The sequence below is a fragment of the Kryptolebias marmoratus genome, linkage group LG10 (genome assembly GCF_001649575.2).
Source record: "Kryptolebias marmoratus isolate JLee-2015 linkage group LG10, ASM164957v2, whole genome shotgun sequence".
Lineage (NCBI taxonomy): Eukaryota > Metazoa > Chordata > Actinopteri > Cyprinodontiformes > Rivulidae > Kryptolebias > Kryptolebias marmoratus.
This window is the reverse complement of record NC_051439.1, coordinates 7105701-7132236: the sequence shown is the minus strand read 5'-3', so window position 1 is coordinate 7132236 and position 26536 is coordinate 7105701. Positions and strand designations below refer to the sequence as shown.

General features: G+C 40.3%; 1 protein-coding gene across 2 annotated transcripts; it reads left to right on the top strand.

Annotated features, from left to right (window-relative positions):
• The first annotated feature begins 1011 nt into the window (after positions 1 to 1011).
• map3k9 (mitogen-activated protein kinase kinase kinase 9) lies at positions 1012 to 25991 on the top strand. Of its 2 annotated transcripts, none has more exons than XM_017419011.3 (11): positions 1012 to 5351; positions 7358 to 7771; positions 11893 to 12073; positions 16199 to 16347; positions 16961 to 17136; positions 17277 to 17517; positions 18988 to 19110; positions 20368 to 20470; positions 20619 to 20731; positions 21359 to 22096; positions 23356 to 25991. In XM_017419011.3, exons 1-11 carry the CDS (start codon positions 4973 to 4975, stop codon positions 23802 to 23804), a joined length of 3066 nt encoding a protein of 1021 aa, XP_017274500.1. In that variant the 5' UTR covers positions 1012 to 4972; the 3' UTR covers positions 23805 to 25991. The 2 variants fall into 2 exon arrangements, with proteins under 2 accessions (XP_017274500.1, XP_017274492.1); XM_017419003.3 differs by having other exon boundaries at positions 23353 to 25991.
• Positions 25992 to 26536: the final 545 nt, after the last annotated feature.

Genomic DNA, 26536 nt, shown 5'->3' with positions numbered 1-26536 from the left:
GTTCACTTCCGACAAGTTTCACTTAAATTTGTTCAGGTGCTCATGAGATATTTTGCTAACAGACAAACCAACAAACACACACAGACATGGGCAATTTGCAGTTCTGCACTGGGCAACATATATACATGGTTATGTCACAGCATGGCAGGCATAAAAAGATTAATAATTAATGCAGCTGTACGGTAAAATATAAGAAACTGAGTTTTATTCATATCTAATCAATATATAAAAAATAGAGTAGGTGTGTTTGTGGTGCTGTCTTTGGACCGAATCTTTTCAGAGCAGAAGCAGCATCAATAGCTGTGGGTGTTGGAGCAGCAGGTTAAAAGTAGCCTGATATTCACAATGAATGCTGTTCTACACAAGGCTGGTGCTCCGTTAACAAAATAAGAAACAGAGTTAAACTCACAGGAGCAGCAGAAGAAAATGTCAGCCCCACAAAGACATTGGTTGAACTAGAAATGAAACAATGATTTGCAATCTCATAAACTCATGATTTATTCACAGTGGAACATAATAAACATATCAGTGTTGACACCTAAAAACGTTGCCTCTTTATGGAAAAATGAGGTACTGTAACTTTGAGTTGGATGGCTGCAGCACATCTCAGAATCCCTTCTACAGATCAGGAAATTGTCAAAAGATTTGAAGAGAGGGGGACCGTTCAGCGCAGTTCAATAGCTTGCCTCTCTGATGCATTAGTGCCTCTGCCATAGGCAGCTGACACATCTGGAAAGGCACCATCAATGGAGAAAAGTATATACATGTTTTAGAACATCTGCTTCCATCCAGATGTTGTTTTTAGGGAAGGCCTTGCTTATTTCAGCAAGACAATGTTAAACCTCAGACTGCATCATTCCAGCAGCATGGCTTCATAGTAGAAGAGTCCAGGAGCTGAACTGACCTGCCTGCAGTCCAGACCTCTCACCAGCAAAGACTCAGGATTGTTGAGCAGCTAGAATCCTCCATCAGAGCAGAATGGGACAACATTCCCTCTAAAACCTCCAGCAGCTGCTCTCCTCAGCTCCTAGATGTTTACAGACTGATGTTAGAAGAGGAGAGGCTTCACAGAGGAAACATGGACCTGGAACAGCTTTAAAGAGATGTGTTGCTGACGTCAAATTCAAAATGATCTTTTCGGTCCCTAAAAGTGGCATAATTTGTTAGTTTAAACATTTAATATGATTATTATGTTTTGCTGCTGATAAACTATGGGTTTATGAGATTTACAAATCATTCTGTTCTGTTTTTTTCACATTTTACATGACATCCCAACTTTCTCAGAAAGGAGGTGTTAGTGTGTGGTCAGTCAGATTAGTCACCTAGGAGATTAACAGAGAGTTGAGATGCAACATTTGCTTCAAAATGTAAACATTTAGAGAGAGAGAGAAAGAAAAGAAAAAGATTTTAAGTGGCAGTGACACTGGATCTCCACAAGGGGGCTGCCAATCTCCAGTCCCAGTGGTTGTGCCTCCTTTTTCTCCTCCTGGTCCTCCTGGTCCTCCTGGTCCTCTCAGTGTTCATCCTTTGGGGTGAGCAGATGCACCGTTCTTGGCCCCTCATCCCCCCCTGGGACCCCGGCCTGCTCACCTTACTCTGTCCCCCCCCATCCCTCACTATTCGTCTCGCAGATAAACACAAAGACACATTCAGAGAGGAGCCGTGGGTTCACTGTTGTGCAGGAGTAGTGGGGAACATAAACTCCACATCATGTACAGAAGTTCTGGTGACCTAGCATCATTGTCCTGGGCCGCTCACAGGGGGGGCAGGGGGGGGCAGCATGAAAACACAAATGTCACGTTTTATATCCAGTTTTCTGCAGATGATTCTTCTGAGCCAGTGAAAGTGTGTTGTTATTATTCTTTTTGTGCATCACTTTGTTTTCCTCTCTTCTTGTTTAAGTCGTGCACCAGAAACATTTAGAGTTGGGCGAGCAGCCACAGACGTGACGGAGTGCAACGCTCTGCTTTTGGTGGCCACCTCCTTTATTTACTTGGTTTGTATTCTTGGTTTTCTCCGCCGGGGCCGTGCTGGAGCTGAAAGGTGGCGTGCATGTTGCCATGCTCAGAGCTAGCCAGGCAGTGCATCTCCTGTGCAAACGGGTGGGGTCGTGTCGGGCCTTTGAAAGGGCACGACTCGGGCGTTTTCTTCATGTTGTCTTAAAAACTTATTATAGAAAAAAACTGTTCTTATTTTTCTCTTTCATCTCAGACAGACTTGTTGTTTTTGGACACTGAGGAAAGTATCATGGAAAAGGTTCCCTCTCTCTCTATATATATATATATATATTTATTCTTAAATTTGGTTTTTGGGCACATTTTCTTGGATGAGTATGTTTTCTTGGCCTGCGATGAGATGTCAGAATAAAAAAAAAAAAAAAAAAAAAAGAAAAGAAAAGTTCCAAAGCTGATGTTTGAGATCAACCTGTTTCCTTGTCTTTCTACAGAATAATAATAATAATAATAATAATAATAATAATAATAATAATAATAATAATAATAATAATAATAATAATAATAATAATTTTTTTTTTTTTAAAGCAGCTTTGTGGTTCATAAAGAAAAACACTTGAATATTTGTATACTCAGTGTGTACTGTCACCGGAAACTTTGTGCTCTTGAGTTCTCTCCACAATGAATTTTTAGTATTTTGACAAGTTTTACCAACAAAGCAAAGCCTTGAAGACATGGTGACAGAGTTTTAATAATAATATTAATAATAATAATAATAATGTGATATAAATGCTGCTGTTTAAAAAAAAATGCTATGAAAAAGCACAATATACATAAGTCGTCCCAAACTTTAAAACAAAAACAAAAAAAAACAGAATTTTCTTTTTCTGCCTGATGTTGAAGAAGCCAAGTGAAGATGGGCTGCACTGTTTACCTTTTTGCAAACTTCAGAATATTCAAAAATCCAGTGTTAGTTTTATTTTTTATCCAGTAAATCAACAAAATCATAGCTGAAGCATCTGTAGACACAAACGTGTTATTTATTCGGGTCGGCTGATAATTAAAGCTTCTTCAGCTTCATTTTCTTACAGTCTGTCCTAAAGTTTCTTTAAGTTCAATAGTTTTTAATCTCTTAAATCTTCACCAGATTATCAAAGTGTTTATTTGGTTTGAATAATTCAAGCTCTAAAGCTTTTCTACTGTGAGGATTTCAGTGAGAGCAAAGAAGTGAGGAGAAGTTTGCCATGATTGGGGGAAAAAAAGGGCAGGGGCCTTTTCAAACATTTGGTTTTTTTAACTCATAGGTTTTGCTTTTTGATCATTTGTTTTGACTTACATGAAAAAGGTTTTGGTTTATTTCTGACATACTGTCTCAGTTTTTTTTCTGGCCGTATTAAAAGTTGGACTCCAGTTTCCACAAAGTTGGCTAAACATCAGTCTTAATATCCAATCATTTCAGAAACGGTTTAGTTAATAACTGACTCTCAGTATGTTATTATAACAACTTAGTTTTGTCTTTGCGTACAATATTTATTTAAAAAGAAATGAAGTGATGGCTCAGATTCTGGACTTCATGCAGTCATAACTGTAGCTTAGGGCAGTGGTTCCCAACGTAGGGGTCAGGACCTCAATGTGGGTCATGAAACACTAAGTGTGGGGGTCCCCAAGTGGCAGACCATGATCCAGATCTGCTCTTATTTGAACCCAAACTGATCAAAAAAATTCACCATTATTTAAAAAAAATATGAATGCATTTACTTGCACAGGTTTTTCTGTAAATATATTTAAATATACATATTCTGGATCTTTGCTGGAGAAAACTTTCTTTACGTGGACCTCACTGAATTTGAACTGAAGACTGTTGTGCTACAGAAAACAAATTAAAGTAAGAAAACCATTGTTGACAGCCGATTTAGTTGAAATGAAATAAAACCAGTGGTCAGAAATGGATAAAATAATGTAAGAGTTCTTGCTAAATAGCTTATTGGCAGTGTTTATCTACCTGAACCAGCAATGGTTGGGGTCACACATCTCTCCCTTTTTATTTTGTGGGTTTGAAAGCTGACACTTTTTGGGAACCACTGGCTTAGAGAACTATAATTTATCTTTTTGTCATTATAGGATTAAAAAAAATCATTTTTAAAACATTTACATACATTTATTTGACTTTTTTCCATCTTTTTTTCTATTTCATTGCAGAAAGTCAAATATATTGCCGAGCTTAAATAGTGTATATTAGTTTGAAACATGTCAGGAAGTGGACTGAAGTGAGTTTGGGGTCCTGATGTCGTTCAATCTCATTTTTTTTCCCTTCGGGAAGAAAAACCAAATGAAGTATAACTGAAACTCTGCTGTTCTACTAAAAGATTGCATTTATTACTGCTGCAGAGGAGTTGAAATGTCCGTTCAAACTAAAGCCAGTCGCTCTGAATCCTTGACTTTGTGTTTGTGAGAACTTAAAAGAAGACTGTTCATTTTGTTGCTTGTTATGTTGACCTTTTTTTCCCTTGCAATGAATTCTGTTATGTTTCAGGAAATTGTGCATGGATTTTAAGCTTAAGTTGAATGTTTTAATTAGGTTTTTTTTTTGTTTGTTTGTTTAGTTTTTTTGAGGGGTGTAACAAGTAAATAAAATATGTTTGAATAAAAGAAAAACCTACGCGTGTTTGGGTTTTATTTAGTGAGACGGAGCTACGAGAGGGGCGGGAGCTGAACGGTTACTGACGTGTCTGTGGACCAATAGGAAGGCGGGGGATGTTCGCACTCTGCCCGGGGTTGGTTCAGGGAGGGGAGAGCTCTGCGTCCGAGGGGTTCCGGCGCTGATTGGGTGCAGGGTGGAGCCCCCAAAAGCATCAGGGCTGCTGCTGCTGCTGCTGCTGGGAGGTTGATGGTCTCCAGAGGGGCAGGAAGGCGGAGGATGCGGCAGCGTGGTGTTGCTGGTTTGTAGCTTTGTGCGCGCGGACGCAGGACGCTGGTTCAGCCTCAAGTGGATCATCCACTTTGCCCCATGGATCGCGTCCATGGATGTCTTCAAGCCCGCTGTGGACAACAGCTTGAGTCCCAAGGCGGCGTCACCGTGGAGGGAGGCCGAGGCAGATGTGTTCCGCTGGCCCGAACCGGTCTGCTCCGCGCAGGATTCGGAGCCGGCCGCGCGCGCCGTCTGGACCGCCGTGTTCGACTATGAGGCGACGGCGGACGACGAGCTCAGCCTCCGTAAGGGGGACCTGGTGGAGGTCCTGTCCCAGGACTCCCTGGTGTCGGGAGACGAGGGCTGGTGGACCGGTATGATCGCGGACCGGGTCGGGATTTTTCCATCCAACTATGTCAGCAAACGGAGAGGCGTGAAGGAGCAGATCGGTCTGCGGGAGAGCCGGGAGCACCCCGTCCCCCCTCTGCACCGTGAGTATCTGCACTGTGCTCCTTGAGGCTGCCCCTCAGCACGGGGATGGATCCTCCCCTGTTTGCTGCTCAGGGTTAGTGCTGTGTCATAGCAGCACGCGCACTGCACTCCGGTTGGCCTAGAAACAGGCCGGCCGAGCATCCTCAGCTTCAGGACCATTTCCTCAGGCAGCAGCAGCTCGCTCACTTTAGGGGCTCCTCTCTTAAGAGCTAAATGGTCCTTCTGCAGGATGTGATGCGCACCAATTGCTCTCATGGGACATAATGTGTCCAGAAGAGAATTGCAGTAAAACTACATTAAACAATAGTAAATTGTGCTTATATGGAGCCAAGGCCCCAGACTGATCCATTAAGCAGCTATAGTGCACTGCAACACCTTGTGCAAAATGATTCTCTAACTGGCTCTAGATTTAGTCCACTGCCTATTTTTCCATTTTGTACCCAGTTCATAAAGCAACCCATAAGGTTTCAGACCCGTTTGAACTCAGACTGACTGGAGGTCCACAGCACCTGAGCTGTTTCAGGTTCTTACTGAGATAGCTGGCCTAGTTTCACACACCTGAAATATTCATCAAGGTCAGTCTGCTGAGCAGGCTGAGAGGAATCCACAATACCAGCAGCATCAACTCCAAACACAGAGCTTCACAACAGTCTCATTTGTAGAGCAGGTGTAGTTGGGACACCTGAAATAAGCTGGAACATGTCCGATCCGGGAACTCATTGAGTGTGGGGGAAATTCAAATGATGTGCGTCTCTCCAGGCAGAATATATCTCGACAAAAGTTTTATTCTGAGGCAAATATTTCTCTTCAGCAAAGGTACCTTTCTGGTTGCAAAGGTAAGACACGAGATGCCAAACAGAATGAAAAAACAATTGTTTCATTGAAATGTCCGCTCATAATTGACATAATTTAAACATGAAGGACATAATTCAATTCAATTCAAAAATACTTTATTTGTCCCAAAGGGAAATTAAATGTTGTTGTAGCTCATAATCCTGGTTTTGTTAAAGAGTTGTTATAGATGATGATTACTGTAGGCAGGAAGGGTCTTGTAGCGGTCTGTCCCAATGTGTCCTCATTCCTGGTGTCCTCGAAGAGCTCCACCAGGTGAGCCTCGCTGGCCTCCTGCAGAGCCATGATGGCTGAGCTCTGGAAACACAGGTCGGTCTTGAAGACCTGGGTGATCTTCCAGACCAGGCGCTGGGAGGGCAACTTCCAGATGAGCAGCTAAATGGACTTCTGGTAGTAGTGGATCTCCTTGAGAGTCACGGTACCGGGCCTGTAGAGGTGAGGCTTCTTCACTCCACCAGTGGCCGGCGTATTCCTGCTGGCAGCTTCGGTGGTGAACTGCTTCCTAGGAGCTTTACCTCCAGTGGATTTACGGGTGTTCTACATATATATTTGTTTATTATATAATAAACAACCTTTAAATAAAAATTGTTGATTTAGGTTACAGGTGATGTATATATCTGACCAATTAGGAAAGCAATTCTGGGTAGAGTTAAATAAAATTACTTCCAGTTGTCACTTTTAAGCGCCTACTAGATCTGCAGTGAGTCAGCCTCATGTATTATGAATGAATGTTCAGCGCATTTATCAATTATCTGTGAATAGCATAAACTACTTATGAATATTATTGATTGATTATAGTTTAGTACACAAACAAAGAAAATACCATAAAACAAATCTTTTCTTTGATGTGTTTCTTTTTTTTTTTTTGGTCGTGGCAAAAGCAAAAAGTTTCAACTGAACCTGGTTATGTATATATTTTAGATCTTTTAATTTCTTTCTTCTAAACATGCAAGCCACATTTCAGAAAAGTTGACCAGGGAGAATACGTTTTGTATTCGGGGTAGTAGAGAAGGTCAGGGTTTAAAATGTCCTGGTGCTGAGGAGCAGATGCCAGCTCCAGGCTGATTCACAAAGTGTTTAGATGTGTTCAGGCCTAACATTTTATTTCAAGGTTCATATGTAATTGAAATAAACTGTCTTCTTGTCTCCTCAGTCCTGGAGATCGATTTTTTAGAGCTCACACTAGAGGAGATCATTGGGATTGGAGGGTTTGGAAAAGTCTACCGTGCAGTGTGGCGGGGCACAGAGGTGGCAGTGAAGGCAGCACGGGGGGATCCCGACGAGGACGTGGCGCAGACTTTGGAGAGCGTGCGACAGGAGGCCAAGCTCTTCGCCATGCTCAACCATCCCAACATCATGGCCCTGCTGGGGGTGTGCCTCCAGGAGCCCCACCTGTGCCTGATCATGGAGTACGCTCGGGGAGGCCCTCTGAACCGGGCCCTTGCTGGGAAACGCATCCCCCCGTGTACACTGGTGGACTGGGCTGTGCAGATCGCCCGAGGCATGCTCTACCTCCACAGCCAGGCCATCGTTCCCATCATTCACAGAGACCTTAAGTCCAGCAACAGTAAGAGTCTTCCAGTTTGCTTCATACTGAAATCATGTTTGTAAAATGTTAGACAAAAATAAAGAAAAAAATGTGTTTTTAACCCAACAGAATCTTGTTTGAATAGATTTCTCTATTTTTGTGATTATAGATTTGAGTTTAAATACAGACACAAACCACAACCAATTCTGACCACAGATCTGTAAGTTATATATATATATATATATTCTTTAGTAATAACATGATCTACACAGGTGCTGACTTTTTCTCTGATAACAATCTGCAGCCTCCTACCAACTCAGCCGCCACTGACCGACAGGTGGCACTGAGTCATGTCATGGTTAAAAACACTGACACCATGCTCACTTTGTGCTTTTCAAATTCTTTTATTAGCACTTGTTATTTAGCATGTAGTTCAGAATCAAGAGCAGGAGGGGAAAGAGTTTGCATGTTTGTTTGTGGAGCTGTTGTAATCTTTCATTGTGCCCAACTGGAGCTCTTAAATCCCAAGCCTATTACTGAGGATTTGCTCCATGCTCTGCCTGTCTCCTTACTGGAAGATGTGAGTGCATAAAGCGAGACTCTTGGCTTCCATTGGCTGTCTCAGCAGTAATCATCTCAGGACCTTCACTTCCTGTAGGCTGATCATGTGCGCGCTAAAAGCACTAAATTAAAGCACTAAAGTCAATCTGACTAGATGTCATGCTAGACTCTCTTCACAGTACAGGACGGAGAAAACAGCATGTCAGAGTCAGCGTTTATTTTTATAGGCTTGTCAGCTTTAAATTATTTTACTAAATACACGATTGTAAAGAAAAGGTAGTACATTACATGTTGCGAAGCACTTTTGCTTTGTGTTTCTAATTGACACATTCACACTCTTTGTTGTGTTGAGCTGGATTTATACTCAGACGGAAATGAGGAAATGTGCTCCCTATGACATAGCAGAGAGTCGTCTTTTTCCGCAAAGACATTTTATAGTCCAGGAGAAACCACACTGCCAGTCTCCAGGAAGATGGTGTAGAAATCAGTTTGATTTGTGTTGTTACAACACTATGGCAATCACAGAGATGGAGGTTTTTCCAGTTGATGGAGGAGGAAGAGAACAACATCTTATTTCAGGAAGCCAGCCTTTGTTTTGATGACCGTTGATTCCAGCCGTTCAGCATCACCTACATGCAGGATCCTGGCCTCTGCTCAGGAGAGAGTAGCGGTCACATTGCGAATACTGGACCCAGAAGCTAATGTTAGCTCCCAGCATGACCGTGACTTCTTCACTTCTCCTATACCAGGACAGGATATCAAGGTGCAGTCATAGAGAGTGTCTAGTTTTGGAACCTCAGGGTCTTGTCTCTGCTTTTTGCAGATGATGTGGTTCTGTTGGCGTCTTAAGGCCATGGCCTTCAGTGTGCACCGAGTGTGAAGCAGCTGGGATGAGAGTCAGGGCTAAGTTGAAGGTCAGGGTTGTCAACCAGAAAGAGGTGGAATGATATCTTCAGGTCGGGGATGAGCCTCTGCCTCAAGTGGAGAATTTCAAGAATGGTTTATATCTGATGGTAGGATGGAGCGAGAGATGGATCAACAGATCAGGGCTTTGTCCGCAGTAATGAGGACCTTGGTGAGGTCTGTTATGGTGAATAAAAAATTGAGCCGAAAGGCAAGGCTCTTGATTTTTCTGGTCCATCTACTTTAAAGCTCTTACCTATGGTCATTAGGTATGACTCATGACCAAAAAAACCTATAAGCATTTTGTATTCCTTAGCAAGTTAAAGAGCCATAGTACTGTCAGGATCTCAGTTTTTGTTACTTATTAAAAATCTTTTGTTCTCACTTTGACCTACCTGTGTGCCCTGTGTCTGCTAATTTCCTCCGTGTTTAGTTTTCAGTTTCCTCAGTTTCACTCCCACTGTGTCTCTCCAGGTGTTTGCCATTCTGTTATCAGCTCTTCCCTTTATAATACCTGTCCTTCTGTATTTTGTTTAGTGAAGCATTGTGCATTTCTTTATGCCATCGTGGTCCCTCCATCCATGCCCATTATGAGTGGATGGAAACTTCTGACCCCGTTTTTTTTCACCAGGAGCTTTTTTTTGCCCACATCTTTTGAGGCAAACTCAACATGTCTAAGTGACACTTAACATCTGTTTCTTTTAAGCAAGACCTGGAAGAAGCAGATGAGAAAATGACAAACACATAATTGCTTAGTTGAATTATAAATGGCTAGTTTTATTTTCTCTCTAAACATTTTTTTATTATTATTCTATGACCCAAAGAGAAAAATAAGAATAAGGACAGTCTTGGTTGAGAGTAACTGTCAGCTGCTGATTTGAGGCAGAGTGCCTCTAAAGATCAGATCCAAGAATCACCCCTGATTTCCCACTTGGATATATTGCCTTTGTAACCTGACCATGGATAAGCTGTAGAAGATGGATAGATGGATGGATACATGCCCCTTTTTATATACAGTATACACGTCTGTACGATGTTTTTAGGCAGGTGTGGGGCAAAATACTGTAAATTAAAAAGGGTTTTGCAAATATAAGTTATTTATTTTTCTTCATCCATCCATTTCATCCAATTTCTTTTTACACACTTTTCCATGCAGGGTCACTGGAGAATTGCAAGTCCATCACAGGATATAAGTTCCTTTATACCTATCATAATAAGCTATAAACAATTCACATTTTAATCAAACATCTCCAGCTTCAGATTTGCCCCACCAGACACTCTCCAGAGTCCAGCTACTTTAAATCACCTCGCCCTTGCCATCACCGCTGTTGTCCACATAAAACAGACTCTTCTGCTGCCCATGCTCCACCAGAGCTTGCCTCCTCATCACCTGGTCTAACAGAGCCTTCTGTGCTCCATGCAGTCTCTGCTCCTCCACACCACCATCAGCCAGGTCTCAACCACAGATAGACCCTACGTCCCAACACACTGACACCACACCTCCAAGAGGGTTGATGCTTTGCTGTTGCCTTCAGCCTCTGAGAAGGCCCAGGAGGATGCCTCTAAATTTTATTTGATAGTAGCTGAGCGTTATGACCAGCACATTGTGCAACGTCTTTCCTTAAAATTTTAGCATGAACTGGTAAAGTCAGCTCTGTATACTTCTTGAACAAAACACTTAGGAAGTTCCCATTGCCTGTACATCTACAACTGATTAACATTTTTTGTCAACTCAGTTCAGCTCTCAGCTATCTGACATTAGCTAACACAAAAATGGCTGTAACTCAAGTCAGTTTTATAGATATTCAGCTGAAATTTGTGTGGGGAGTAGCTGAGAGTCATCTCCATCGTACACTTTAAACACTAACACATCTTGTGAAATCTCACCATATCACATGAGATTGAAGATAAGGTCATTTATGAGGTATATGACCAAAGTGGCTACAGCTCCATTTCTCAGCATAAGATGATCTTAGTTTAAAACTCTGGCATGAAAAGTAGAATGTTCATTCCTTCAAGGACTGCTAGGCCTTTATTTGTGGGGGAATTGCTTAAGCAGCATTAGAGCCACATAAACTGCAGATGAAGAGGTGCTTGATGTGCACCACAGCTTGGCGAACACTCCCACTGCATTTTAAGGCAGATGGCCTGGTGGTGTGAAGCTGAGACAAGAGACCATGTGGTTACGTGCTTTGCCTGAACATGTTAGTTGTTTTTAAGGCCTATTTGTGCAAATGGCTCTGTTGAAGGAAGATATATCAAACTATATTATTAGTGTTTACTGTAAAAACACAAAGTGAATAGATTAGCACTGATCAAGGAGGTTTTTCATCTCTGCCTTGCTTTGTTGTTGTAGCTCACAGTTTCCTGGTTTCTCTCTTTCTTCTTTCTTTTTCTCTTCTCTGCTTTTATCCTTTGAATCCTTTCACCATGGACTCCCATCAACCACGCCCTGTTTTTGTCACCCCTTGTTTGGCTTTTTTTTGTGTGTGTGTTTCATCATGCATTGTGTTTAATTATGGAATTGCTGCCTCTCCCAACATTTCAAATCCTGACAATGATTGCCTGAAACCTTTCACCTAAATCACCAACTTCCCACCAATCTGCACGAACCCCGTCCCTCTGAAACCCTTCATCCTCCCTCCCATTCTCCGACTAAAAATCCCTCCATTTTTTACCATCGCTCATTGCTCCAGTCCTAATCCTTGAGAAGGTTGAGATGGAAGACCTCAGCAACAAGACTCTGAAGATAACAGACTTTGGCCTGGCTCGGGAGTGGCACCGCACCACCAAGATGAGCGCAGCTGGGACGTACGCCTGGATGGCTCCGGAAGTTATCCGCTCATCCACATTTTCCAAGGGTAGCGATGTCTGGAGGTGGGCAGGGATGGGAGCTTCTGTGGGAAACAAAGTACGAATGAAATAGATCTGTCTACAGATTGCAGCCCTCAACCCCACCCCAACTGACTACCTGTTATTATAAAACTGTAAGAACTGCTTTTAAATCAGGGTTGAGCTGCAGCCTGACAAAACTCAGTCTTATTGATTTTATTATCTCCAGAGTAGGGCCAATAAAATAGATTATCTGACATGCTCTCAACAATAAAATGTCAATCCAGCCCTGTGTTCAGTGCTAGTAGGTTTATGAACATATCTATGTTTGAACTTAGGACACAATATTTTTCTGGTCAGTTATCACCCTGTTCAACAGTTCTTAAACTTATATGGGCTACTATATTTTTTTCATAACAGTAAACTACAACAAATATTTACTTGAGATGAAGGGGTGAGAGCAGACAGAAACATTGTTCACATTGTCCTAGGATGGAACCGAGTGCATTTTTAGAAACAGGGTCAAAATCCTGCAGACATTTGCCCACAGTTTCCTCCTCCTCGGGTAGAAACTATGGGTCTGTTAATCATTTATATCTTTAGTTCAACGGCTGTTGTCACAGGAGCAAATGGCATACCATTTAGGCATTTACTACTGCTGGAGCACGCATAGTTTACATGATTATTGGTCTTTCAAAATGCGGCGCCGCAGCAACATGCAACCTTGCACAATCATGTGACCGCGTGACATGAATGTGGACAGATGTATGTATAGAAAACAAAGACAGAAAGAAAAAAAGTGGAACCAGCAAGCAGAAAAAAAGATTAGCAATTTCTGTAGTGATAACTCATCCTGAGAACTGGGTTCAAAAGCATTAAATAGATACAAAACTAGGGTACATGTAGCTATAAATATGCACTTTATGCTAATAAAGGAGTCTTAACAGATTATCTTGCATGTCCTTTATTTAAAAGATTTGAACTTGACTCTACATTATCTGAGACAAATGCTTTTTTTATTTTAGGAAACATGCATAGAATCATAATTTGCAGTTAATTTGTGTCCCATAGTTGGGCGTGCAGTGAGACTGATGTATGCCTGTGCACAAACGTGGACAAATTCATTTGTTCTTGTTCATTAAAGAAAGAAAATCTCACAAAGTTACCTGAAATAACTTGAAACTGACAAAATTGTCTTTCTAAGCTCCTGAGACAACTCAGTCTTTAGCTTTCTGTGCTTCATGTTCAGTGTGGTACACACCATGATACCAAACAGCCCTGTGACTACGATCACAATTTAAATAGTCAGACTGACTGCTTACAGGACTGAAGATACCTGTGATGCTGATTACAGGACAAATCTTAGTTTAACATGTCCCTGTGGACAAATTAAAATGTAAAATTCTCTCATTTTAATAGTTTAAATGGAGTAATTACTTCATATATTGGCACACAATTTTCATGATCCATCAAACAATCAGACCTTTACCACAAAATTAATAAAATTATTTCACCATAAGTCATTTGGTGATTTGTTGATATGTACATTTATAAATACATCCCCTTTAACCTAAAGTAAAGTTTTCCTTCAAGTATTGTTTATGTGAAATTAGGGGCCTTAAATTAGCTTTAAAACCCTAAGAGTGACTAGCATAAACCAATCTAAGACTAACATCTGAGTTAACCAAACTTCCAATATTATTATTGTTCATATTTATGCTCATCCTTGTTTATTTTGTTGTGCTATTTTTGATCAATAAAGTGATAATTAGAGATAAGTGAGTAAGATTTAAATTGGCCTGCCATAATGGGGCCCATCTGAGCCAACAAACAGGCTGAAGCACAGCACACAAAAGAGTAAGAGCGACGATGTTTGAGACTTAAGCACACACTGGACACAATATTGTTTGCTCAGACTTATATGATAAAATATGATTCCCTGATGTCATAATGGTGTCTAAATTGAACCCTGATTTTAAACCAGGTGGCCACTATCACTTTCTTAGTGTAACTAGAAGTATAAGAGTGAAGATGTGAGTGTAGTAAGGCTTTCAATACTACCGGATGAACAGAACTCCCTTCCATAACCACCCATGATAGGGGGAATTCAAACTCCTCATTATGAATCCAATAATTTAGATTGCTTATATTAGTTCCCCGATAGTAGTACAAGAGGTTAGCTAATGCCATTCTACCCAGAGCTTTTGGCTTCTTTTACCGCTTGGTACTGATTTGTCTGCAGTCTTGAGCTCTCCTGCTTTGATAAGACGGTCCAGTTCCTTGGCCAGATTTTGATCCAGAGCAGGCGCGTTAATGCCACTGAGGAAGGAGATCAGGTCTGCAGAAACTTGAGAGAAATCAGATGAGTACAGCGGCTGATAAAATTCCACAGAAGCTTTATTCATTTCCAACAGGTCTGATGTTACTCCTGCACCAGTTTCAACTCGAGGTCTTAGCCAGCAATTTACTGGTCTTATCCCCTTGTTCATACTTTAATTGAGTAAAAGTTCTGTGGTGTGCCGTGATGTGATAAGATCATATTCAGCTTGTAAAGACATTTGTTCTTTATATGTTGCTGGCTGTTTTGTAGTTGTGTATAAAGAATCTAAAAACCACAATGCCATCAGATAACCTGGCTAGTTTCTCCTCATTTTTCTCTGATGGGGGCTCTAAGAAATAATCTACCCCCTTATAAAAGTCTTCATTGCTTCCCACAACATGGAGGCTAAGACCTCTGGAGTTTTAACTTAAGAGAAAAAATTAATTTGATACAAAGTTGACAAAATTTACTCACTTGAGTTTTTGTTGTTGCTTTGTGTGTGATAGCCTTAACACTTCATTAACATTTTATCAAAATCTGTTAATTTTTTTAAGGTAATTTTAGAGATTACTTAAAGAATGTTAGAGATTATTTAAAGTGTCATCTCCAGAATATTTTTTATTTGGGTAGACAACCTGAGGTGGCACACCAAAACCAAAAGCCATGAAAGAATTTCAGAAATTCTATGATGCTGTTATTGTAAAACCGCAATTTTAAAACTTTGTTAGTATGAGAGTTAAGAAAATTCCAGTGGATGTAGCTCAGTTTCTTATTTTACAGGTAATATTTCTGATTATGTCATGTGCATAGACCAGACCAGATAACATTTGAGGGGGCAGCTAATTTATAGAGAGGGCAAGTGCCACCGCTGCCCCCCCCCTTGATGGTGTCATTGTAACAGACAGATGGACAGACACTACCAAAAACATGCCCAGATGTTCTAGTCCCTAGATGTGCAAAGCTGGTAGAGACAAACCCCAAAACACTTGCAGGTGTAACTGCACCAAAAGGTGGTTCTACAAAGTTTTGACTCAGGGGGGCTGAATACAAATGCACTTTTCAGATTTTGTATTTGTAAACATGTTTGGAAGCCACGTTTAATTTCCCTTCCACTTTACAATTTTGTGCCACTTTGTGTTGGTCTGTCACATCAAATCCCAGTAAAAAGTTTGTGGTTGTAACGTGACAAAAAACATGGAAACATTCAAGGAGAGTGAATACTTTTTCCAAGGCTCTGTATGTACACACACACTGCTAGAAAAACATTTTTCAGAGGCCTTCCTAGACGGTTTTCTGTGACCAACCATGTGAATTGAGCTGGGGTTGTAAAAAATGCTTCCACTTTAGCATAAAATGAATCTTAGCCAAATAATCTTACATAATGGGTTGTTTTGTCATGTTTGGCAGAGGTCTATTTGATCAAGCTTTGTTGGAAGGTTATTCACTTTTGATAAAATCTGTGTAATATTTCATTCGACTGCAAAGTAATCTACCTTACAGTCTCCCCATTCATCCCTGATGAGTTTGATTCATTTGTCAGCTCATCAGTTTATGGTTTCTATCTGTCTACAGCTGCACAATTTCTAATTGTGACTTTTTTTTCTCACTTTTGGTATATACACGAGTTGGTTGCAAAACATTTGCTGAAGTAAAATGGGTTTGACAAGCATTCAGTCTCTTTAAGCCTGATCATCGTCTGCATGTTCCTACTTACGGTTATTCATCATAACCAGAGTTCCAGACATGTGAAAAGCCTTTCCTCTGTTGAAGATATTATAGGAGCATAATCTCAAATCCTAACATATTCATTTATACTTTCTGCCTGTTTACTTTTCTCTTCTTATTTACAGTTATGGTGTGCTGTTGTGGGAGCTGCTGACCGGAGAAGTTCCCTTTCGAAGTATTGATGGTCTTGCAGTTGCTTATGGAGTAGCAATGAACAAACTGGCTCTGCCCATTCCCTCTACTTGTCCTGAGCCTTTTGCACGTCTTATGGAAAGTAAGAAAACAAAATTATGTTCTGCTGAGAGATTTAAGCAACACGCTCAAGTTGGAAGCTTTTTAAAAGTATAACTCATCATTTTGTACAGTCCTGTTAATATTTTATGTACATTTGTATGTGTACTACTTCAGCCAACATTCAGCTATTTTAACGTTCATCTTTCAAAATGTTCAGCTTGTTCAAGACATTACAGCTAAGACTTTGGTTCTGTAACATTTATACTTTTTGAAAATTTAACTTTATTTACTGTTTTACTCATTGTAACGAATGAAGAACTCTTAAAAAACATTTTGCTCTTTGATATCTACTTCAACAGACTTGCTTCGTTTTTACATTTTAGCTACTGTTTTACTGCTTTTTCAGCAAAGACATTTAGCACTCAGCATTTTCACACAAGACACAATGTTTCTTTTTAGAATTGAGATAACTCCATGATTTTTGTGTTTATCTGATGCAGCAACATTAGCCTCTAAAACTGGTCTGAATAGCATTGCCAACCAAAAAGAATATGTGATTTGGCTTTGGTACCTTTGGGAAGCCAGAACATTTCAGCTTAAAGTAAATTTGGCCCAAATGTGTCGCTGAAAGAGTTTTCTATTTTTTGCCACAGGCTGTTGGAGCTCAGACCCTCACTCTCGGCCACAATTCTCAACTATTCTGGACCAGCTTACAGCCATTGAAGAGTCAGGCTTTTTTGAAATGCCAGCAGAATCCTTCCACTCTCTGCAGGATGACTGGAGACTAGAGATCCAGGAAATGTTTGATCAGCTTAGGACTAAGGAAAAGGTAATGATGGGGGGGAGGAAATGTGCAATTTAACCACAGTTTCCTCCTGGCTTTTGAGTTAGTTGAGCTGTGACTATAGCTGTAGGTTCTCACTTTTTTTTTTTTTTTTTTACTTAACTTTTGCTATTTGAACCCATCAGGAGCTGCGATCGTGGGAGGAGGAGCTGAGCCGAGCGGCACTGCAGCAGAAGTGCCAGGAGGAGGCTTTAAAAAGACGCGAGCAGGAATTAGCTGAAAGGGAGATCCACATCCTGGAACGCGAGCTCAACATCATCATTCACCAGCTTTACCAGGAGAAGCCTCGCGTGGAGAGCAGGCAGGGCAAGTTTCGCCGCAACCGCCTTAAACTCAAGGATGGAAACAGAATCAGTCTGCCTTCAGGTACGAAAAGCAAACTATAGTGCTGCAATGTAGGCAGAAGATGATATAATACATTTTATATTATTATCAGGGGTGCAGATTATTGGTAAGCATGCACAAAATTATTATCTTTGTCACTATGGCTTTATTGTGCAGTCAGATCATCTACACTTCATATCATGTCTAAATGTGTTTCTTTACAAAATGTCCCCCCCAAAAAAAAATTAAGTAGCAACTTTGGCATTTTGCCACCTGCACAGAAACAGCAACGTGAGCTGGAAGAAAAAGTTTTTCTTAGAAGTGACTCCAACTTGTGCTGTAGCTTAAAGCTAATGGTGAGCCCACTGAAATCTGTGAGAGCTGAGTTTTGAGCTAGTTCCAGTGAGGGCTGAACTTATATACTGAACTACCGTAGGATACAGTATGTAGGCGTCAGCTTTTGTTATAGAGCAGGAACTGCAACCTGCGGCTCCGGGTCCACTTCTCTGGTTCCTTTGTAACGTTGACCAATAATAACATGAAAATGAATGTTTTATTTGGCATCACAATAGGAAAGGATAAATATAACAGCTCTTTTGTCCAGTTTTCTGCAATATATGGGTACAATTTCTGTAACAAAATGATACATAGGACAAAGAAGAAACATTCAATTTGCACTAATAGTTTGTTAACAACTTTACCACTTTAATTATTAAACATATAGCCATATAGTGTGGTCTTTCTCTGAGATCCACAAGAAAATCGAATTTTTAACACATTTACAGCAGGTTGTAAAACACAGAAAGTGTTGTTTCACAAACATATTATTTCGTTACAAGTTGTTGAAAGTAAGTGTTCTGCAAAAATATGAATATTTATTCTGAGAACAATGAGAATTAGAAGTAAAAGCTTGTCTTTTATAAAAATTAAAAAGTTTAAACAATTACAGGTATCAGTTGATATTAGAGAAAATTCAGTAAGTTATAAATAAATATTCAACAAACTAACCTGACTTTTATCTTCACTCAGTTAATTTACTGGTATGTAAATATTTGATTTATTGTCTAAAAGTGTGGAACTTATTCATTTTCCACAAATATAATAAGGATTTGCATAGACCTCCATAATTCAGTGGTTAAATTTAATCAAACATGGTGGAACAAAAAGTTTTTCACTTCTTCATAAGAGCTTGTTTTTCTATTTTGTGCTAAAATGTAAAAATACTGATAAATGTCAACAGTTCATTTTAGTTCTTTAATATCAGAATGTAGCATTTATAACAACCTAATAATAAGTTGCATTATTTAATTTTTTATTCTACATTTCAATCATCAAGCAGTGGCTCTGGACAGATTTTATTTAGTAGGAAAAAGGGGCCGAAATGCTTCTCTGGATTGTAAAAGTTGCAGAACCCTGTTCTAGAGGAGAAGTGCTATTTATTTTTGCATGGCTCCTTAATCAGGCAACATCAGTACTGATATGGAAACTAATGTGTTTCGAATGAATTGTTAGACTTTCAGCACAAAATCACAGTGCAGGCGTCTCCCTCTCATGATCATCGAAGGAGTTTGCTCAGCAGCAGTTCCAGCCCTCCAACCAGTCCGCCGATGCTGCCTCGCCTGAGAGCCATCCAACGTAAGCACAATAAGTTTCACTTCCATTCAGAATTACTCGCATGGAGCGCAGCATGTGTACCCGTGTTGTAAAAACATAAGACTCACTGATAAGATACTGATCAGCTCTCTGAGATGTCCTCATTAGCTGTAGCAGAAGTGTCATATCTGTTCACAGTTCAATGTTGGGTCATGCTTCCCTCTAAGTGATAAGGCCTTCCAGTTATGACAAGACTGGTGATGTTGTTATGTCTTACTGTCACTTTTTGACAATCTGCGGGGAGACAGATTCTACCACTCAGATCTGTTTCATCCCTGGGATGTTCTGCTTGACATTTTCTTACAATAAATAGTTAAAAATCAAAAAATTCTCCCTTATCCCTTTGCTGCGACACTTGTAAATACAGTTTACAATTCCTAATTTCAAGAAAGTTGGGATGTTTTGTAAAACGTAAACAAAAGCAGCATTCAATAATTTGCATATCTCATAAACTCATATTTTATTCACAATGGATCAAAGTAAACATCAAATGTTGATGTTTACCATTTTAGTGGAAATAAATAAAAGGTAGTTTTAAATTTGATGGCAGCAACTCATCCCATAAAAATAAAAAGTTAATGTAACATTTTATATATGCTGACTTATTGGACCTTCTCTGAAGGCCTAGAAGACCCGGATGGTTCCCATCTAGCATCCAGTATTGACTTTCAGTCTTGTCCTTTGAGCTCAGAGATTTCTCTGGATTTGTTTTTGATGATATTATAAACTGTAGATGATGGGATATTCAAAATCTTCCCAATTTTCCATTGAGGAACATTATTCTGAAAGTTTTACATTATTTTAGATACAGTTTTTTGCAGACTGGTGAACCTCTGCCCATCTTTACTTCTGATTCAGTCTCTAAAATGTTCTTTTTACTGACTTTTATACTCCTCTTACTGACTTGCTCCTAATTAACCTAAATAATTACAAAATGTTCCTCCAGCTGTTTTCTACTCGTACCACTTACTTTTACAGCCTTTTGTTGTCCCGAAACAAATCTTTTAAGATCTGTTACTGCCATCAAATTCAAAATTCCTTAGTTTAACATTTATGTTTACCATGTTCCATTGTGAATAAACTATTGGTTTTTGAGATTTGCAAATCATAGCATTCTGTTTTTATCTTTACATTTTATGCGACTTCAAAACCTTTTGTAATTGGCGTTGCATTTTTTCCACCTGTGACCCATTTAATTTAGTTTCTTTCCACTTAATTTGACAATGTTTTGTTTTACAGTCACTCCAGGGGAGGGGTGCATTGAGATTGAGCGAAAGGGGTCCAGGAAGAAGGGCCGCTCCCGTGGATGTGCTATTTACAGGGAGCACAGTGCAGATGCCAGGTGAAAGAATCCATAGAAAAATAAGAATCCATACATTAGTCAGTTTAATGAGATCATTTGTGTTGAAACAGAAGACATTTTCAGTGAATATTTTGGTTTCGAAGGTCAGATCAAATATTATGGCTGCTAAATCTCTCCTTGCTAACAGTGTGAAGCCTCCCCATGAGGGCAGCAGACAGCGGTCCTGCAGCGCACCAAACCTCCGCAGATCCCCGAGACACAGTCCAGCAGTGCCTGGGGTACCAAGTCTTTTGGAGACGGGTATGAACAGCTCAATGGATATGTTCTTGTTTAGCCTCTGCCCATGATTACACAAAAAGCAGCTGAAGCTGAAAGGTGGTGAAGCTGATAGAGGTACATCGCTCTCGTGTTGCTCCAGTTGTTGACTGGGACCTTACAGATGTGCACATTTGCTGCTGTATGACTGTGAAGCAGCTGTTGCAAAGATAGTCATGTCCTCACAGCAACCCACATTTGTAAAAGTGAAATTTATGTAAAAATTTAACAATTAACTTTGATGACACACAAGACTCTGTTCAATCTGAATGTCTGTTAGCAAAATATCTCATGAGCCAACACAGAAATGATTATAGCTCAGTCAGTTTTACAGATATTGAGCTAAACTTTGGTGGGTGGTAGCTGAGAGTCATTCACAACACATACTTTGAGTGGGACATCTCACAATATTGCAGGAGACTGTGCATAACATTATTTTCAAGGTTTGGCCAGAATGACTGCAACTCCATCACGTCTCAACATATGATCTTAGTCTATAACTGGTAGAAGAACAAGGTCTTTATTTGATATGAATGTGACTTGTAGAAGCTTTAGAGGACAACCCAACTAAAGTAAAACCATGGCACTGTTTTATTTTATTTTATTTTTTAGAAAATGAAGACTGCTGCTTCACCTCTGAGTCGGGGGAAGGTCCTGCTCCATCCTACCTTTGTCTTCCCTTCCAGAAGGAGGCCCTCGCAGCTTCTGCCACTGACAGTGATGGAGACGAGTACTGTCTCAGCAGCCAGGGGCCTGGAGCACCACCGTGCAGGAAGAGCCCAGGTGGGGGCCGTCGTTCAGAGCTGGTTCTGCTGGGTTGTGGGGCTCTGCTGGCAGCAGTCGGATTGGGCTGCAACATGCTGACGTTGGCCCGGCCTGGAGAGACTATCAAACCCCGTTGGGAGGGCTTCTTTCACAGAACAGGCGGCCCCCCAACTCGCAGACTGTTCCGACGGGAAAGCCCGCTGAAGTCTGCAGCTCCCCCACTACCTGGCGGAGGTTTACCGCCCTCATATACGCTCCTGTCTTTATCCTCTGTGTCTGACTGTAACTCCACCCACTCATTGCTGCGCTCAGACAGCGAGGAGCTGCTGGTGTACCACCCTGACTCGCCCCCATCCCAGCCCCCTGTTCTACAGGCAGGGCAAGGCCCGATTAACTCACTGGTCAACACTCATGTCGAGAGCTTCAAGCGTAATCCCCGCCAGTCTCTAACACCAACCCATGTTCCCTGTGCCCCGACTTCCTATCGCAGCCTCCGTCGAACACCATCAGATGGAGCCATCAGGAAGAACTGTCTCTCCAGTGTTCTGGATCCGCTACCAGAACAAAAAGCTTTACACAACACAGGTAATGTCCTGACAGCAGGTTCAATAAATAATGTTGATAAACCAATTCATACTATTTCTTCTTAAATCTGTTTAGTTTTTTTAGTTTTTCTTAACACAAATATAAGAAAGTCACGTAATGTCTATTTAATTGTGGTTTGCAATGACTTTGGTCTCACAGTCAACTTGAAGAAAACCAAGATCATGGCGCAGGACACATCTTCAGTACGTTCCACCACTATCACTCACTGCCAAACTCCAGTGATCCTAGATGGCTGTGATAGTGTCTTTTTCAAGTAAAAGGGAAATACAGGCCTGATTGAATGAGGAAGAGAGTGTACCTGAGTCCAATGAGAACACTTGACATAAAAATGGAGTCAATTTTGCAGATTTCTTTAAAAATTGTGATGGGAACTCATCAGGGCCAGGAGTCTTTCCTGATAGCATTGATATTATTTCAGCTGAAACTTCTTCCTGAACAATAGGATCCTCGAGATCAGCCTTCAGATCTTGAGAAATAGATGATACGTTTAGCTCATTCTGAAATGTTTCTATCACATTTTGGTCTACTCTTCATTCAGAAGTGTACAGTTCAGAGTAAAAAAGTCTAAACTTATTGATTGCCTTCTGGTCTGATGTAATATGTAACAGGTAATAATGTAATATGTCCAGCATCACTGAATTTTGGCAGTCATCTGTTTTGAGCTAAAACTTTGCAGCTGATTAGCCAGAAGCTTTAACTTGGCGAGAGGAAAATAAGTTAACTTGTGTCTGGCTGATCTAATTTTAATATTTGAAAGGCAATTTCAGTTTGCTTTTCTTTAGCGTATTTGTTTTAATATGATGTTAATTATATAATTTGACCTCTTAAGCATGCCTTTATACTGCAGCTTCCCAGATGGTTTTACTGGAGACCTCTGCTGTTCTGTTAATTCTAAGAAATATTTTAATTTGTGAAGCAATATATGTGTAAAAACTCTCATTCTTATCTACAACTGAGCTAACCTGGCTTCTTGCCCGTACAAAATCTTGGCAAGGCAGTGAGAGTACAAAAAAAGAATGATTTTATTATATTACCTTCATAGTATTATAATACAGTTGACTATAAAAGGTAATCACTTTTAGATTTATATCTAATGATATTTTGCTAACAGATAGACACACAAACACAAACAGGTGAAAACATTATTGCCTTCAACAGTGGGCCATAAAAAGAAACCAGTTTTCTTGTTATCCTATTGTTTTTTTCCCCCCCTTTTTATTCTTGTTTTCCTGCAGCAGCTGTCTTCAGAGCTTTAAAAGAAGATGGATCTGAGGTTCCCCGGCTCCCCGACCCGAACGTGGTCTTCCCCCCAACACCTCGTCATCGCTGTGCTCCAGAACGCCCCAAAACCTTGGACTTCCTGGCTCGGCCTCGGCCTTCACCGCGAGCTCGCAGCGAAGTCTTCTGGGCCGAAGGCAAGCCCAGGGGAAATGGACTGGGCCTGGGGAACGGTGAGTCCCCCATCCATTCTTCCAGCACAGAGACTCCACCCACCGTGGAGTTTGGGAGAGACCCGGCGGTGCCGCCCACCCCCATGGAGGCCCCAACACCCTTCTCCCCCCGTAGGAGGGAAAACTTGTTGGATCAGTTGGACGAGGGACAGTGTCAGGATGGAACAGTCCCACTCTGCAGAACACAGACCAGCCTTCACAAAGACTCATCTTATAAACCAGGATTCTGGTCCTGATTGGGCCCAACAGTGGACCAATCCATGGTCAGAACCTTTCCTGCTGTTAGGCTGTGGACTGTCAGGACTTCTAAAGTCATACTGTTAAAGTTTCTCCTGTCTAATTGTTGTCCTGAGCTATAACTCTTGAAGATGAGTTTCTGATTTGGTGTCAAAATCAGAATTAAAGGCCTAGCATTGCTTGAAGGAATGCATATTGCCCACCACCTTTTGTGCCAGAGTTTTAGACCAAGATCGTTTTATGATAAGAAGGACTACAGTTATAGCCAGTTTGGTCAAATCTTGAAAATAAAGTTTTGTGCAGTATCATGATATAGTGTGAGGTGTCAAATGATCTGTTAGGGCTCAGCATATGGGCTGTGAGTAACTCTCAGCTACTACCACACCAAATTTTTGTAAAACTTACTGGTGTGGTAGGAGCTGAGCACTGTTCCCAACACATACTCTGAACAAAACACAATGTGTAAAATATCTGCAAATCTGTGCATTTTACAGATTTTAGGATAAATTTGTTGTGGGACTAGCTGAGTCAACCCTATAATATACTTTGAGTGCCTGAACATTGTGTAAGCTCTGCCAGTATTGCACAAGATGACATATAACGTCATTTACAAGGTTTGACCAAAGCTGGTACAACTCGTTCATTTTCATCATAAGATAGTACAAAACTCTGACATGAAAGGTGGTGAGTGATGTGCATTTATTCAAGGAATGTTAGGCCTTTAATTTATATTTGTATTGTTTTTTATTATTTATTTGATTCTTTTTTTTACACTTGGCCTCTATGAATGTTTTAGGGTTTTCAATCTTTGCACAAAATATTCAGTCATTTGTTAAAGTGCACCTTCTTCACTTCATATTCATATTCTTTTTTTTTTTTTTTTTACCTCTTCAAGGTTTCTGAATTTCACCAAACAAATGGTGTCAGTCTGTCAGGGTAACCAGAGAATCAGTAATACGTATGCGCACACGTATTACTCTCAACAATATACAGACATGCAGCAGGTTTGTTTGTTGTGAGAATCCAGGAAAACACCACTGCTCTGTTGTTTTATTGGTGTCCCATTTTTGTGGCCCCATCTCAGCTGAGAAAACAAAAAATTTGAGAATATTTTGAAACATAATCTCTGGTTAAACTGTGATGAACATTTTGAATTCTTGGAATGATTTCATATAATAAATTAAAGTCCTAACATTCCTTGAAGGAATTCATATCACCTGCCGCCTTTCGTCCCAGAGTTTCAAACTAAGATCATCTTATGATGAAAGGTGACAGAGCTGTGGCTGTTTTGGTCAAACTTTGTAAAGGGTGATATGGTTGAACTCCTGGGAAATTGTGAAATCTTGCAAGATGTGTTAGCGCTTAGAGGATTTGTTGGGGAAGACTCTCAGCTACTACCACACGAAATTTTAGATCAATATCTTTAAGAACTGAGCGTAATGGCCATTTTTTGTGATTTTATAATCAGTTGTAGATGTACATCCAGTGATTACTTTCTGTAGGTTTCATTATTTCATGTTCCTCTTGGATTAATAAAGTATATGTCTATCCATCTATAAGATATTTTGCTAACAGACAGGCACACGAAGGCATGCACAGATGCAGCAAAAACATTATTGTCCATCTTCACCATTTGGCGGCAGGTGATAGAAACATTCTAAGGAATTTAGAAAAAATTGGTTTATTTATTTATTCATTTGTTTAATCAGTCCTACCCACTGACTGTTAACCCAGTGGTTTAAAGAAAAGACAAAGATGAGCTACAACATATCTGACACACTTCATGGACTTTATCTTTGGTCGTGCTGTTTCACTCTCATTTGTTAAATTAGAGCTAACATTTGGTCTCCTGATGGCAGACTGACACACCTATAAATGTGAATGTCCCCTTCCTTCCCTGGGCCTGATGCAAACATGTATTACAGCTGCAGGTGCTCATTGAAGTGATGCCAAGGTCTTATTACATGAATCAACTCTTAACACAGATATGATGAACCTCCTGTTTCCTGACATTGTCTGAGCTGGGAACAAAGTTGTTGTTGCGTGAAATGTATTTGCACTGGAACACAATGACTTGAGTAAAATATTGAGGGAAACATTTGTATCTGATTCAAGATCTTCTTTGTTTTGTGTTGAATTTAAAAATCACCAACTGGTCAGAAGCTGGCATTTGTCTTTCAAATGGTATTTGTTGCTAATATGTTTATTACATCATCTTAAATGGTGGTGAAATACGTAATTAGTTATTCTTAAAATATCATATTGGTGTTATATTAGGAGGATTTTCTGACATAATATTAAATCTAAATCATCAACTCAATTTTCCTGGTGGCACAAATGATTTTAAATATAAAAATAAACTGATAGTTATTTTTTAAAAATCGCTTTTTTTAACCAAATAACTGATTTGATACATCAGCACGTGCTTTTCTCATCCCAGTAAAATCTAGCATCCGTGCAGAAAGTGCCTTCAGTGGTGATGCAGTGACAAACTCAGTCTTTTGACTGAATAAAGTTTATTAATAGTAATAATTAACAAGTGAGTACTGATGCAGTAGAGCAGCAGAAGGAGGTTTCTGGAGCTGCAGTAGTGGAGTAAGTCTGGTGGATGGGAGCAGGAAGTTTGGACAGATGCAGGCGTCTGGAGTAAAGTGTGGCTGGAGGCTGACATACTGAAGAAGACCTTTCTTCAAAAGCAGGAAAGCAGTCAAGCCACTTCATGTCCACTGAG